This window comes from Mesoplodon densirostris, chromosome 16 (assembly GCF_025265405.1).
Source record: "Mesoplodon densirostris isolate mMesDen1 chromosome 16, mMesDen1 primary haplotype, whole genome shotgun sequence".
NCBI classification, from domain to species: Eukaryota; Metazoa; Chordata; class Mammalia; order Artiodactyla; family Ziphiidae; genus Mesoplodon; species Mesoplodon densirostris.
Window position 1 is genome coordinate 65,445,867 of NC_082676.1, and position 14,692 is coordinate 65,460,558.

At 61.5% G+C, this 14,692-nt stretch overlaps 1 protein-coding gene across 18 annotated transcripts in view; it reads right to left on the bottom strand.

Moving 5' to 3' along the window:
* TSC2 (TSC complex subunit 2) overlaps positions 1–14,692 on the bottom strand; it is a 37,954-nt gene that overhangs the window by 651 nt on the left and 22,611 nt on the right. For 3 of the 18 annotated variants that reach the window (XM_060079114.1, XM_060079115.1, XM_060079112.1), the window contains exons 23-40: positions 13,803–13,896; positions 13,482–13,584; positions 13,125–13,219; positions 11,809–11,937; positions 10,216–10,380; positions 9,915–10,067; positions 9,664–9,776; positions 8,902–9,117; positions 7,142–7,345; positions 6,362–6,430; positions 4,971–5,101; positions 3,527–4,026; positions 3,186–3,261; positions 2,835–2,921; positions 1,758–1,944; positions 1,419–1,558; positions 223–301; positions 62–153 (exon numbers count right to left, since the gene is read on the bottom strand). In XM_060079114.1, the coding sequence (XP_059935097.1) occupies positions 62–153; positions 223–301; positions 1,419–1,558; positions 1,758–1,944; positions 2,835–2,921; positions 3,186–3,261; positions 3,527–4,026; positions 4,971–5,101; positions 6,362–6,430; positions 7,142–7,345; positions 8,902–9,117; positions 9,664–9,776; positions 9,915–10,067; positions 10,216–10,380; positions 11,809–11,937; positions 13,125–13,219; positions 13,482–13,584; positions 13,803–13,896 (2,633 nt within the window). The remainder of the gene's footprint in view (positions 1–61; positions 154–222; positions 302–1,418; positions 1,559–1,757; positions 1,945–2,834; positions 2,922–3,185; positions 3,262–3,526; positions 4,027–4,970; positions 5,102–6,361; positions 6,431–7,141; positions 7,346–8,901; positions 9,118–9,663; positions 9,777–9,914; positions 10,068–10,215; positions 10,381–11,808; positions 11,938–13,124; positions 13,220–13,481; positions 13,585–13,802; positions 13,897–14,692) is intronic. The other 15 variants (XM_060079130.1, XM_060079128.1, XM_060079125.1 and 12 more) reach the window with 7 other exon arrangements.

Here is a 14,692-nt window from a genome sequence, read left to right on the forward strand (position 1 = left end):
CCTGCACAGGTGGCGCCTGTAGGCCTGTCCCACCCACCTCCCAGGGGCCACCTCTGCTCACATTTGCGTGCAGGGCCATCTGACGGGCCACGAAGGGCAGGTTTCGGTCGGACACGATCTTGGCCACGCTGGTGTCCACGAGGCCCTCCATGTCTGGGGAGACACAGCACTCACGTGGGGCTCAGAGCCCCGGGCGCCTCCCCACCTGGCCCCGCACCTCACCTTTCCTGCACTGCAGCGACACCAGGTTGCACTCATAGTCCAGTGGGGTGATGATCACGTGGACAAAGTTGAACTGGCCCTGCCCGGACAAGAGCAGGGGTCACCCCAGCACCAAGGGCCACTTTCTGCCACCCCACACTTAGCCCAGGAGGGCAGCAGGCCCGTTGGTTAGACGCTCGCTAACTCAGCACGTGTAGCCGCCACCTGCACACCCACACTTACTCCTCATCTGGCCTGGGGGCCACCACCCTGTCACCCCTCTACTGCCTCACCTACAGCCTGCATAAGCCAGACGGTCGTACAGCTCCCAATCCCTCCACACTGCCCAGGGCTTCCGTGCTGCCCAGCAGACACCTGCCTCACTGTTGGCGGAGAGCAGCATGTGGAGCTCTGCAAGTTCCTGGGCTGCCCAGGATGGCACACGGAGCACCCACACCTCAGGCCCCTCCGAGGTTTCCTCCCATCCATGTGTGTATGTGTGCGCGCATGTGCCGTCGCCCTCTCCCCCGCAACAGCTCTACAATGCAGGAGGCCCACTTCGGCCTCCCCAGACACTCCTGCCTCTACCAGAGTCTCTGCCCCAAACCCCTGGGGGTCTGTGTTCAGTGACCTCCTCCAAGGCTGCTCAATGCCACTCAGAATAAATCCCAACGCCCCTGAGCGCTGGCACCTCAAACCCTAGGCTGCGCCAGGCACCTGCCCACTCGGCCTTGCAGCTCGTCCACACGTGGCCACCCTGTGACAAGCCACCTGCATTGAGCCTGCCTCCTCCCCGCAGGACCTCGAGCCCCAGCGACCTCCTCTAGGAAAGGGGGTGATACCAGACCCAGCCCAACCGCTGAGCGACGACATGAGGGACGGACTGGGGGACAGGGCTCAGGGCTGTTACAAGTAAATGCTGCGTACCCGCCACCTGCCGTGCACCCGCCAAGCACAGTCGCACAAAACCCACAGCAGCGCATGGCTCCAAGAGGAAACCAACGGGTGTTGTCCTCATCAGAGGAGAGGACACGGCCCAAGTGGGGGCCCGCCACCTCAGGGGGGTACAACAAGCAGGTCGTGTTGTCACCAACGCTGACCCAGCAGAGCCCGCTATCTCTGCTCAACACAGAGCAGGGGGCACTTCCCCAGAGAGATGCGGCTTCCAGCCTGGGGCCCAGATCCATGCCCACCTGCCCTTTGGACCCCTTGCTCACTTTGATGGTGCCGAGCTTGAAGTCCTCGCCGGAGTCGTTGTAGACAATGGACACGAAGTCGTTGCCCAGGTGGCGCTTCTTGTCACAGCGGTGCTTGTCCACGTCCTTGGTGGGCATCAGGGTGGCAATGTGGAAGACGGCTGCGGGGCGGAGTGGAGCTGAGCGGGGTGGCGCCAACACAGGCAGGATGCCAGTGAGGGCTCCTCAGGCTGAGGCTGGGGGCCAGGACAGGTGGCAGTGGGTGCAGCCCTCAGTGCCCCTGAGAGGAGCGCTAGGTTTCTCCGGAGGCTCCTGAGGGCCCGCAGGAGCCAGGAGGAGCGGGCTGGGGAGGGCACACACCTTGCATGATGTCGTCATGCCAGCAGTAGGTGAACTGGCCGTCCTCGCCGCACACGTCCAGGCCGCCCAGGTACACCTTGTCCGGCTGGCAGTCCTTGAGCTCGATGAGCTTGCCCAGCCCCGTAAGGAACTCCGTGTACCTGTAGGAGCCATGCTCATTGGACAGGATGGCGAGCTCACTGTTGCTCTGCAGGGAGACAAGCGGGGCACGGTGGCACCTGCTCCCAGGCCACCCCCCAGCCACATGCTGCCCCTCCCTGGCTCTCAGGACCCCAAGGGCTTATTGCTGCTGGGGACCCAGAGGAGGAGTGACTGGTGTGGCTGGGAAGACAGCCCCACTTCTGCCATCAACCCGACTCAGGGCGAGGAAGCTTCATTCCCATCACTGGCCAGGTGTGTCACCCCGCTCCCCCACTCTCTCGTAACTAGCCTGTCACTAAACACCCAAAGCCCTCGGCACCCCTCTGTCCCTGCTCCTCCAACCTGCCTCTCACTCCACCCACTGCCCCACCTCTGCCCGTTCTCAGCCTCAGCCAGAGGGTGCTTTTGAGACTCAGGTCGAGTCAACTTGAACCCTTCGCTTGGAACCACCTGAGGCCCTCCTGTCTCACTGGGTGCTGTGAGTCCCTGCCACAGCCCCACTGCTTCCCGCCCCCACCGCCCACACCCCGCCTGGCACCCCTCCCCTCTGTGCCGGCCCAGGAGCGCACTATGCCACCCCAACCTGCATGCGCGCTCGCCTCCCTCACTTCTTCCAAGTCTGCACTCCATGTCACGTCCCTCGGATCAGCGACATGAAAAGCATGCCGCTCACACCTGTGCAGGCTCCCTGGACCCGCCACCTCCTCCTCCTCCTCGGTCCTCGCCACTCCGTGCACCACGTGCTCACACACTACCTGTCACTCTCACTCCTGGGTCCCTGGCACGAAGCTCAGTGGGCACCCGACACTCCAGCGGCCCTGCAGTGACCAAGCTCTGCGGAGGACAAGGGCCCAGACCCCACCCCCACCCCCGGTGGGGTGGATGCTCGGCTCTGCCCAGCATGCAGGCTAGCCCCTGCCAGCCTGGCAGCCTCACCTGGCCTTCTCCCACGTACAGGACGGCGATCTTGTGTGTGTCATACGATGGGATCTGGTCAAGGAGCTGCACTGACCGCTCAAAAGACTGTAGCAACAGAGCCCTGCCTGAGCCCAGGGCAGAGGCTGTCCCCTACCACCAGCCCTGCCCAGCAAGCCCCAGCCCAATGCCTGTCCAGGAGAGGCCTCTCCTCACGCAGGCAGGTTACCGCAGGCTGCCGTGGGGACCTGAGGCCGTAGCCCTCCACGAGCCTGGGCTATAGCCCCCACTGCCCAGCCCTAGGGCATCATCCCACTGTGCACCCCCAGCCAGGCTCCAGGGGAACCCTGAGGGGAGAGAGGGCCCGCCTACCTCATTGGGTAAAAGGATTGGCTTGTTGGACTCATCACCGAAGAAAGGTGAGTGGTAGAGCTGCAGGAACACAAAGCTGCAGGGGAAGAGAGATGATGGGGGCTGGGCTTGGAGCTACAAGCCCAGGGCCAGGGTCTCAGCCAATACGGTCACAGCCCACGTGGAGAGCAGCAGGGCCCGAGCCTCATCACCCAAGGAGCTACCCTCTCCTGTGGCTCCAACCAGCCACAGGGCAGAGGATGTGCAGACCTGTACCCCAGCCTGCTCTGCCCTGGGCCCCTTAGGCACCACGTCCCCACAGGGAACCATCCAGGCACTCCCACCAGGAGGGCGAGGCTCACCTAGGGTTGATACCCGGCACCTTCTCGGTATTGGAGGTCCCAGCTCTGCTCTTGAAGGCGTCCCTCTCCACCCTCTTGCCCCTGCGTGACGGGGCCGAATCAGAGATAGTGTAGCCTCGAGGCCGCAGCCCACCGGGGGAGCGGGGACAGCTTGAAGACAAGGGACCCTCAGGCTGGGTGGGACCCTGGCCCTGGCTCTCTTCGCCTGGGGCTGACCAGGCAGCACCTTCCCTGTCCAGGATCCCTGACTGTGACCGGGCCTTGGCCTCAGGGCTCAGCCGGCCGACATCAGCCTTGTCCCCAGGGTCACCAAGGATGTCCTGCAGGGTCTGTAGTTCAGGCGATGAGCTTGACTTGCTCAGGGGCTGCGAGGGCTGGAAGGCGAGCTCCACAGAGGGCTGGGAGCCCTCAGAGGAGACGGCCCGCTCGATGGGGATCCCCCCAGCAGCCAACTCCTCGGCGTGGAATGACTTCTCCTCCTGGCTGGAGGTCGAAGATGACTGCAAAGAGCGTATCCAAAGAAAATCTTCATCAAGAGGCACCACTGAGGGGACTTCCCTAGTGGCGCAGTGGCTAAGAATCCCCCTGCTAATGCAGGGGACACAGGTTCGAGCCCTCGCCTGGGAAGATCCCACATGCCGCAGAGCAACTAAGCCCGTGCGCCATAACTACTGAGCCTGCGCTCTAGAGCCCGCGAGCCGCAGCTACTGAAGCCCACGCACCTAGAGCCCGTGCTCCACAGCAAGAGGAGCCACCACATTGAGAAGCCCGCGCACCTCAACGAAGAGTAGCCCCCGCTCGCCGCAACTAGAGAAAAACCCATGCACAGCAACGAAGACCCAACACAGCCAAAAATAAATTAAAAAAAAAAAGACAACAATGAAAACTCAATATACTAAAAAAAAAAAAAAAAAAAAAAAAGGCCCCACTGGCCCCACCTGGAGGCAACAAGGCCCCACCCGTCCTCCAGCCCAGGGCCATGGAGCTGCCCAGCACCAAAATGATGGTCCCCCCATCCCCCAAAAGCACCTCCCTGTGCCCCACGCTCAGCAGAGGAGACAAGAGCCCCAAAGACTAAAGGATACCAACAATAAGAAGCTATATCCCTGGGTAGACCACTGGAAAACCCCACACTGCCTTACAGCAGGGACTTGGTAGAACATCTAGCTGTTTTTTTAGATAAGAAAAGGCAAGGGGATGGGGTGGGGGGGACAGTGGAAAAACTTTCTAGAGTTCAGATCAAATCAATGATGTGCCACAAAGCTTAAGGTGGAGGTCCTGCAGCTGCCCCCACCCCTGACTCAGCCCCCGCCTCCCACCCGACACCCCCCTCTCCCTCTCAGTAGCTGGGCTTGAGGTCTAGAGGCCCGTCTGGCCATGGAGGTCCAGATGGCAAGCACCGACAGGGACCCTCAGGCCGGCTCTGGTCCCCGGCTGCACTCACCCTGCTGAAAGCTTCAGCGTGCCGATAGCGCCCGTCTGTGCCTAGGGTTGCCTCAAAGTCTTCCAGTTCGGGGGGCTCCACTGGCAAACTAGCCTCGCTTGGATTTCCCTCCTCCAGAACTACCGCAGAGTCTGGAAAGACACACACGGTGCTGCTGGGTGCCGGCCCGGCCGCCAGGAGCTCACGTGGCCTCAGGGGTACCAGCTTTTCCCCCATGAGAGGGCACAGCGGCCCTCCAGCAGGGCCACCCCCTCCCATCGAGCCAGCTGGAGGAGGGCACTCTGGAGCACCCTGGGTGTGAGCCCTGACATAGGGTGTCTCCTACTTGGGCTCCCAGGGGTCAGGATGAGAGGACATCTGGCTCCCCTAGTCCCCACCCACCCACCCACCACAGTGTCCACAGAAGCCATCTCTGCTCCTTCAGCAAGGCAGGTGGGCAAGGGCAGGCTGGACCCCCATGAGGAAGCCCCCCACCCCGCCTGAGACGGGGCCTCGGCTCAGGAGGAGGGCATGCCTACACCAGCCCTCAGGAACTGGGGAGAAGCCAGAGCTCCTCCCTGCTTGACCCCGGTTGAAAGACTGCAGCGGGAAAGTCCCTGTGTGGGAACACAGGCTCGGGAGCCATTCTGGAGAGTGGAGGCTCGCCTTCTGAGTCCGGGCCAACTCCGAGCTGGGCGCACTTAGGAGAGAGCATGACGCCCCCAAGTGGCATTTCCTGTGCCAGCGCCAGGATGAGGGGGGTGAGAAGAAGCAACGGAGTTAGCGCTGCCCGCACGCAGCCCCGCACACGCGCAGTCCATTAGCCGCCCGTGAGAGCCCCTCTGCCACTGCACGCTCCTAGCTGGCTCCTGCCCATGCAGTAGGGCCTGAGCGGCTGGAGTCCCGAGCAGGCCACACCCTCCCTGCCTGGGCCTGGGAGCCAAGGGCCAGAAGCTGGTCTGCAAGGCCCTCGGCCAGCCTACTATGAAAGGCAGACATGTCCCAATTTGTGGGTTCACAAAGCCAGTCAGAGCACCAGAGGCCGGGGCAGGGGCAGCTCGGCCAAGCCCCAGAGCCAGGCTCGAACCCCAAAAGCTATCCTCTGTCGGCCTCTGGGGTTCAGCTGCCCAAGGTCACCTCCTCAGGCCTGAAGAAGGGGCTGGGACAGCCCGTCTGGCTCAGGAACAGAGCTCAGCCATGAAAGCGCGAGACAGTGAGGGTTCCCGCTGGCAAAGCAAACACATTCGGCACCGACGTCCTCATGCGAGTCAGGGCCCTGCACCCAGAGGGCGACGAGAGGCTGAGGTGCCATCATGGAGGGGTGAGCGGATGAGGGACGACGAGTCAGCATCTAGGGGGCAGAGCGGTGCTCTGCAGCAAACACCGCTTTCCTTAAAGAGACGCACGAATACCTGCCCAGGAAATGCTCCTATGCAGCTTTCCTTGGCAACTGGACTGGTACAGGGAGGAGAAAGAGGCCACTGCAAGGGAAACCGTGAGCGGCCAGTCAGCAGAAGGAGAGACTATGCACAGGTCGAGCAGAGAGGACAGGCACCACTAGTCCTGTATAGACCCAGAGCCTAGAGAGAGAGAGGGGAGGGCCAGCGATTGGCTGGAGGGGCGGGTGGGGCACACACGGGTCGCAGCTCTCCAAGCTGCTCGAGCGGACATCTGGCGGCAGTGCATCCCTCCTTCTCGTGAGTAGAGGTCCTTGGCCCCTAAGTGTCATCTGGCCACAGGGAAGGCCAGGGGTCGAAGGACAGTACGGGCCCAGCTGGGCAGGGCCATGAGAGCGCAGGCAGGTGCAGGCAGGCTCAGGTGTGCTCGGCGCATCCAAACCCAAACCCAAACCCAAACCCAAACCCAAGCAGAAGTGCGGCGGCCTCCTGGAACCCTTGGCACCAGGCACCCCGAGGAGGGTGCGGAACCAAGGCCTCGCTTGGCCCTGCCCGTGTCCACCCCACGATTAGGGCCAGCTGAGCAGGGCCTCGAGCCCACCGATTCATGGTACCACGCCTCCAAAGAAGGTCGCCCCTGCAGGAGCAGTCCCCGCTCTCTGGAGATGGGCGCCCCCCACAGCCAGCCTTCTCCCAATGCCTGAGGCTGGCAGCACCAAGAAGGCTCAGGACCCCACCCCAGGCGCATCTGCCATCAGACAGGGCGCACCAGGTGGGCGAGAGGCCAGCGCTCACCTGTGTTAGAGCGTGGGGGTGGGGGGGGCTTGGCTGAGCCGGCCGCTGGCACGGACAGCGACTTGTACAGGGCCGTGTCGCGACGCTCCTTGAAGCGCTCGGCGGCCATTAGGGCATTGGACAGCTCCTGCAGGGGCGTGTTGTTGATGTCCGAGGAGAAGGGACTGAGTGGGTTCTCCAGGCTCATCAGCCAGCTGGTGTTCCCTGCAGAGCGGCAGCCAGCACCCCACAGGGCTCAGGGCTCAGGCCCAGCGCAACAGAACAGCCATCCCCTCCCGGACCTCCCTGGGCAGCCCCAGCCATGCTGGCCTTTAGGGAACATGCCTCGTGCTCCACCAGGGAGTGACGGTGGAGGGACCAGGCAAGGCACGGCCCTGGCCTTGCCCTGACACTCCCACCCCCAGTTCCCCTGCCCCGGGCCCTGAGGTCAGAGCAGCCACCAGTGGTCACTTGCCTCAGTGACAAGCACGAGGGGCCCTTAGCTCACAGCACCTGCTGCCCCAGGGCAGTTCCCACACCCAGGACAGGCTCAGCCAGGCTCAGGGCCAGAGGGGGAGCAGCCAAGGCAACTCAGCGCAGAAGACTCCTTCCCAAAGGGGGGTTCTGGGTGGGGCCCAGAGAGGCTTCTGGGCTCTGTCCACTCTCCACTCCAGGCCCAGAGGACCACGCTTGGACTGGACCTTCCTCACTGAGCAGCCTCACATCCCAGCATCTCATCTGACCTCAGTCCACCTCCTCTCAGCCCACCTGGTTTCCTGCCTCCCCCACGGCCATTCCCTCACAGGAACCGGGAGGACTGGGCTAACACACACAAGGAGCCTCTCCCTGCCCCGACCCCCACAGCCCCACAGCCCAGCACGCAAGGCCTCCATGGGGCCAGCACCCAATTCCTCTCACCACTCGGTCATCACTGGCCCCAAACTGCACCTGAGATACCTCCCAGGCTCTGGGCCTTGGCTGAAATGCCCCTGTCGTGGGCTGAGTTGTGTCCCCCCAAATTCACGTGTTGGAGCCCTAACCTCTGGGACCTCAGAAAACGACTGCGTTTGGAAACAGGCTCTTTAAAGCGGTAATTAAGGTAAAATAAAACCGCACGGATGGACCCTAATCCATTCTGACTAGTATCCTTAAAACAAGATTAAGACACAAAGGGACAACCGCGTGAGGATGCAGTGAGGAGACTGCCGTCTAAAAGCCAAGGAGAGAGGCCATAGGAGAAACAAACCTTGCTGACACCCTAACCTTGCACTTCCAGGCTCCAGGGCTGGGAAGAAATAAATTCTGTTGTTTAAGCTGCCCAGTCTGTGGTGCTTCGTTATGGCAGCCTGAGCAGACCAGGACATACCCTCTCCTCACTTAGCCATGGGACCTCCCCTCACTGTTCCTCTCTGGGGACTCGGCTCAAAAGTCACCTCCAGGGCTTTCCTGGTGGCGCAGTGGTTGAGAGTCCGCCTGCTGATGCAGGGAACACGGGTTCATGCCCCGGTCCGGGAAGATCCCACGTGCTGCGGAGCAGCTGGGCCCGTGAGCCATGGCCACTGAGCCTGCTCGTCCGGAGCCTGTGCTCCGCAACGGGAGAGGCCACAACAGTGAGAGGCCCGCGTAACGGAAAAAAAAAAAAAAAGTCACCTCCAAATTGCTCCCGTGGCCCAGTCTACCTGCCACTGGCTCCTGTGTGTCCAGAGCCTTTATGTAACTGTCCCACACTATGGGCTGACAGCGGCCCAGGCCAGCAGAGCACAGGTCCACCCCCGGGGTACCTGTGGGTCTCCGGACCAAGATCTCCGCCCAGCCCTGGGTCAGCAGGGGGACGTAAGCTGCCAGGTTTGTCTTCTCCTTCTGTGCCGGGAGCTGGGTACTGGCGGAGGCCTTCTCGGGCTTGCTGGCTGGAGCAGTCTGTGAGCCTGGGGAGGCGGGCCTGCCAGGAAAGTGGGAGGCTGGAGCATCCAAGGCACCAACTCGAAGGCCATGGCCCCCTGAGGAGAAGGAGAGCAGGAGGGCTGGTGACCACCACCGCCCAGTGGAAAAGCCACTGGCAAGGCCTGGCTGCTCCACCTGGAGCCTGGGCTGGCCAAGCCCTGAGCTAGTGCCCAGAGGCAGCTGGGCCATCCCCAGGCATGGCCCTCTTCCAGTGTCAGTGTCGGCCTTGGCGGACCCAGGGCAGCAGGAAGGGCCCCCATCACCTGTCCCATAGTCAGACCACAGCTCATTTCAGCTACAGCAGAGTAAAAAGCTCCAGGGGTGAGCTGGGCTGAGGGCCAGGGCTGCTGAGGGCTCATAAGAAACACTGACCACGAGAACAGGCCCCCAGTGGCAAGGGGGCCTTGTGCCACAGCTGCACAGAAGGTCATGTCCCGCCAATGCCCCAACCCCGTGACAAGGGCTCACAGACAGCACTCTAGTTATTCATAAACTGGAGCAGGCCTAAAGCCAGCCACCTTGATCCTCAGCTCCCAGGACCTTCCTGAGCACAGGGACTCGCAGAGGCACCCAGGAGGGAGGCAGGGTGGGCAGAGGCTCACCAGACATGGAACGGACCCGGTCCCGGGCTCCACGGCACACCTGTTGCCCGGCCTGGGACTCCAGCTTGGCTGGTGCCTCCTTTGTCTGTCTCACGTGCACGCTGGGGTCAGAGCTGAGGACAGAAGGGTCCCCACAGAGAGTGACCAAGGTATTCCACGGGCTCCAGGCCAGCATGACACTGTCTCATGCAGGCCTGGGCTCAGGACAGCCACCATCAAGGCCAGGCAGGCAGGGGCAGAAAGGTGGTCACCTCAACTCTGGGCCGCCCTGCAGCTCTCCTGAGTCCAGGCCCAGCAGAGACCGGGTCCCAGTCCCCACGCTCGTCGTCACGGTGACAAGCTTGTTCCCAACCAGCCAGGTTTTGGTCCTGCCACCCGCCAGGAGGAACTCTCCCACGGGGGACCTGAAAGGACAGGAGTGTCGGTCAATACCTCGCCCGCAGGAAGGAGCCCCATGTGCCATCCTGCTGCCCCTTTGACCAAGTGTAGTCACAGAAGAAAAGCTAGGCCCTGCCCTCCGGCCCTGCCCCAGTCCTGGAGCCCGACTTGCACCTCTTGGGGACCGCCGTGAAGTTGGAGAACACGTATCTGGCCATCATGTCCAGACACGTCTCTGTGAGCTCCAGGTGGAGATTTTTCAAGTTGTCGTCAGCCTGGGCCATTGAGTTCTCATCTGCAGACCCCAAGCTGGCACTCGTGAGAGATGTCTGGATCCTGCTGGAGGGAGGAGCCACGGCGAGGTCAGGGTGCCAGGTGGGGGCCGAGCCATCTACCACCGGGGCCAAAGCTCAAGGCATGCAGGTGCTGAGAGGGCTGCACTCAGAAAGACCCGCCAGGGCGTGTGGCCAGTCGAGCCACAGCTTGGCAAACCGAGTGGACACATCATCCCGGGGCGGGGGCAGACAGGGGCTCATGGGAGAGACCCAGGCCCACTCATCGGAGCAGAGGCTTAGGAGACGGGGAGAGACAGGCTGTCCCCTCACCGAAGTGCAGAAGAGTCAGGTGATGGCTTTGTGGCAGAACAGTGTAGTCATGCAGAGACACGGAGACCACAGGACACACAGACAAAGATTGCATTCTGCCCACAGGGCCACCTCCCATGGAGGACAGGAAGGGTCTGGGCTTCATGTGAGGCTCTTCACCCACACACTTGGGCCACCCAGGCCCTGCCCCAGTGACCAGGAGGAGGGGCTTGTGCAGGTTTCACTCTGATACAAATTTCATACTCCCTTTGCCGAGTTTTCCTCATGATAAAGAATTTGTTGGAAAAGAGCTGAAAGGGGAGCCTCACTGACCACTCCCCAACCCCAGCTCCCCCCCAAGTCAAACCCCACTTGGTGGAAGCCAGCTGGAGGCTAGAGCCCCAGCCAGGCGTCAGCAAGGGGGTGGGTCTCCGAGCTGTGGGACGCTGAGGCTTGAAGGAGCTTCCAGGTGAGGAGACAGTGCAGCCTGGCCTGTCGGCATGAAGCAATAACCCCCCCAGAGCCCACACCTGCACCCGGACACAGCAGGGAGAAGTGATGAGACTGCACCCCTGGAGAGGCCAGGCCTCCCCTGCTCGGCCTCTTGCAGGCTGGCCCCCAGCCCACTGCCCTACACAAAAGCCCCCATTTCCTCTCAGCTACAACAGATAACAGACTTTTTCTAGAATAAAAGCTCAAGAAGAAAATCCACTAAAGAGGATATGAAAGAAAAGCCGAACCCTGGAGTGTGTCCCCACCTGACCTGCATGGGTGCTGCTTTCATTTGCAAAGGCCCCTGACCTCCAGGGACAGGCCTGTGGGCGCTGCCACTGGATACCCTCTAGATCTCACGGTGGTCACCCTGCTTTAGGCTCCCAGGCCGGCCTCTGAGGATGCTGTGCAGCCAGCCCGCGCCCATACGAGCCTTGGTGACAGAATGCAACCTTTCCACCCCTCTCCACCAGGCTCCCCGGGCCCAAGGGCAGGGCTTGGCAGGACAGGCCCCTGCGGCCTGAGGGCTGCCACTTGGGCTCTCCTCCAGCTCTGGCCAGGGAGGGCGTGGGCAGGAGATGAGGTCATGCAAGCAGCCCCATGCACCGCCACCCGGGTGCTCCCGCCTGGCAGCGCCACGTCACGGGCCAAGCTCCAGGGTCTGAGCCCCCCACCCAACAAAGCCCACTACCTGCGGACCACATGTTCAGACACACTGATGCTGCGGCACCGGAAGGCATCGGCTGCAGAGCTCTCCTTGAATTCTTTCACGGGTGGAGAGTTATTCAAGCCTTGTTTGGGGGGTCTGGCTATCCTCAAACTACCAGGTGAGGAAGGAAGGCCCAAGCCCCAGAGAGCCCAGCTCCCAGGAGGGGAAAACAAGCCATTGGAGGGATGAGGAGGAAAGGTCACAGGCCACAGGGTCAGGATGGAGAGCCCGCGGGTGAGATGAACAAAAAACCATGCCAGAGGCCAGTTAGCAGGGGGAAGAAACAGAAAACAAAAATGCATGAAAATACATCTTGTAAACATGACAGAAAAAGTAAGGTTTCACGCATGATACCAAAACAAAGAACATTAGTGCAAACTAAACGTGTGTGGACCGCACCGCACGGCAGATTCCAGGCTGTGCTGACCAGGCGTCCCGCCCACCCACTCAGGACCAGGTGCTGAGGCCCTGAAGGTCACAGCTCAAAAAGAGGTCAGTTCTTAGCTCAAGGCCCCGGCCTCCAGCCACCAGGACCTTGAGAGAACAGCTTCTGACTTAGGTCACACTGACGTGGTCATTCTGGAAAATGCCGTATTCCCACCTAGGGAGAGCCAAAAAAGCTTGGACAGGAAGGTGGGGGACAGGAAGGGGGGCAGCCGTTCAAATGAAATGCAAACGAAAACACAAGGCCTAGCACGGCTCTTCTCAGATTTGGCGAAAGCGGCTGTGATGAAGAAGAGCATGTCCCCCGTTAGCAATGGGCTGGGCGAGAGCTCGGGGGACAGGCCACCCTGGCCCGAGGCTGGGCATCTGTGGACCCTGGATCCTCCCATCCAGGCCAGGTGTTTGGCTTCTCAGGAGTCAGCTGCCCATCCAGGCCAGGTGTTTGGCTTCTCAGGAGTCAGCTGCCCTGATGCACCCCTGGGCTTGTTCAGCGGAGTCAGTCCCAAAACCTGACGCCCTAGAACTAGCACCTCAATCTCCAACTCAGCAAATCTGTACTTGCCCGTCACCCAGGCAGGATTGGCCACGACCCAGCACGCAGGCTCCACAACACCGCAGGCCACAGCAACCGGCTTGCTGAGGAGCAGCGCTGGCCTCTCCAGCCATGTGTGAGGTGTTCGCAGCCTTCTCAGGCCCCGCCCTGCTTCACAACCCCAGGGCACCTTGGAGCCCAGCACGGTCTGCGCAGGGCACGCCCTAAGCCCCAGCCTGTACGCACCATGCTGGCCACAGGCCACAGCTTGCAGGTCTGCCCTGCCCCACTGACACCAGGCCCGCCCACGCAGGCCCCGCACCTCTTGGGCCTCTCATTGAGACTGGTGCTCCGTGCTCTAAAGCTGTCCTTTTCGGGGGTGTCATCAAAAGACAGGAGAACGTTGGAGCGCAGACCCTGGCAGAGTGGAGCAGACCTGAGCCACAGGCCAGACGGCACTGGCCCTCCAGGCACCCACAGGCTTCTTCCCTCCACACCTGCCAGCCCAGGTACACTGTGAGCCTGGGATGAGCTACAGGCCCAGGACAAGTGCGGCAGAATTGTGTCCCAGTGGCGCCCCACCTCTCTCTCCCCTGCCCGTCACCCTGATCCAGCCATGGTGAGCCAGCGGCAAAGCAGGTCCCGGCCCTAACAAGGGACGCGTCCTCCGCTGGCTTACCTTAGTGATATAAGGAACAAAATCTTTCCGGAAGGGCAGGCGGCACCTAATGAACCACATGGCTATGACGTGATGGGCCAGGCACACGATGTACTGATTGAACCTGTGACAAGAAAAGAAGAAAAGTGCTGGAGGTCCAGCGTGGCACCCGAGGGAAATGAGCCAGGAGCTAGGGGTGCAGATCAGAGGTGCTATGGCCACAGGGAGTGTGTGTGGCTTTCTACTCTGAGAGGCCTGGCCTTCAGCAAGCAGAGGCCTCCAGCTGGCCTGGGCCACAACCAGGAGGGGCAGGGTCTCACAGGGATACACAGCAGCACTTACTTGGAGGGGTTGGTATACGGCAGGGAGATGGCAAACACACTGGCGTACTGCTCTGCTGCAAAGTTCCTGTAGAGCTGAGGCAGCCTGGCCAGAGCTGCAACACCAGGAGACAGCCAGTGAGGGAGCCCAGATGGGCCTGGCAAAGACGGGCCCACCAACACAGCAGGGCAGGGGCTGCCAGAGTCCTGTGCTATGTGTCTAAAAATCCAGTGCAGCTACTCCGACCCAAGAAGGTGGCAAAGCAGTGAAGGTCACAACCCACCCAAACAGGACCCTCCCCTGCCCCTGGGCCTCAGCTCTCTACTCCAAGGGCTGGCAAACTATGGTCCCCAGGCTCAATCCAGCCAGTGGCCTCACTTTATGACCTGTGAACTAAGAATGGTTTCTACCTTTTCAAAAAGTTGTAAGCAAAAAGAACAGGCAGCCAAGGCATATCACACGTGGCCCTTTACAGAAGCAAAGCCCTGCCCTGCTTCTGTTGTCCACACGCCGGAGGGCCTGCTGAGGGCCAGACATGCATGAGGTACTGGGAAGGAAGGGGCGAGTGGGGCACCCCGAGCTCCTGGACATCACAACCTGAGGGGTGAGCAGAGCCCCTCCAAGTTGTAGTGTGTGCTGAGGGGGGAACAGAGAGAAGGCTCTAAGAGCCAGGCCGAGTAGGGACCAAGGTCAGGCAACAGGAGGCTTCTGTGCCATATAAACTGACACTAAGGGGAGGAAAGAAGCCAGCCACTCGAAGACCAAGGAAAGCGTTCAAAGCACAGGGGCAGAAGGTATAAAGGCCCTGAGGCAGCAAAGCGTGGCCCACGGGGCACAGCGTGCCTACAGGCAGCCAAGGTGAGGTCTGAGAAGGCAGCACGAGTTACTTCAGGCAAGGCGCAGCCCCAAAC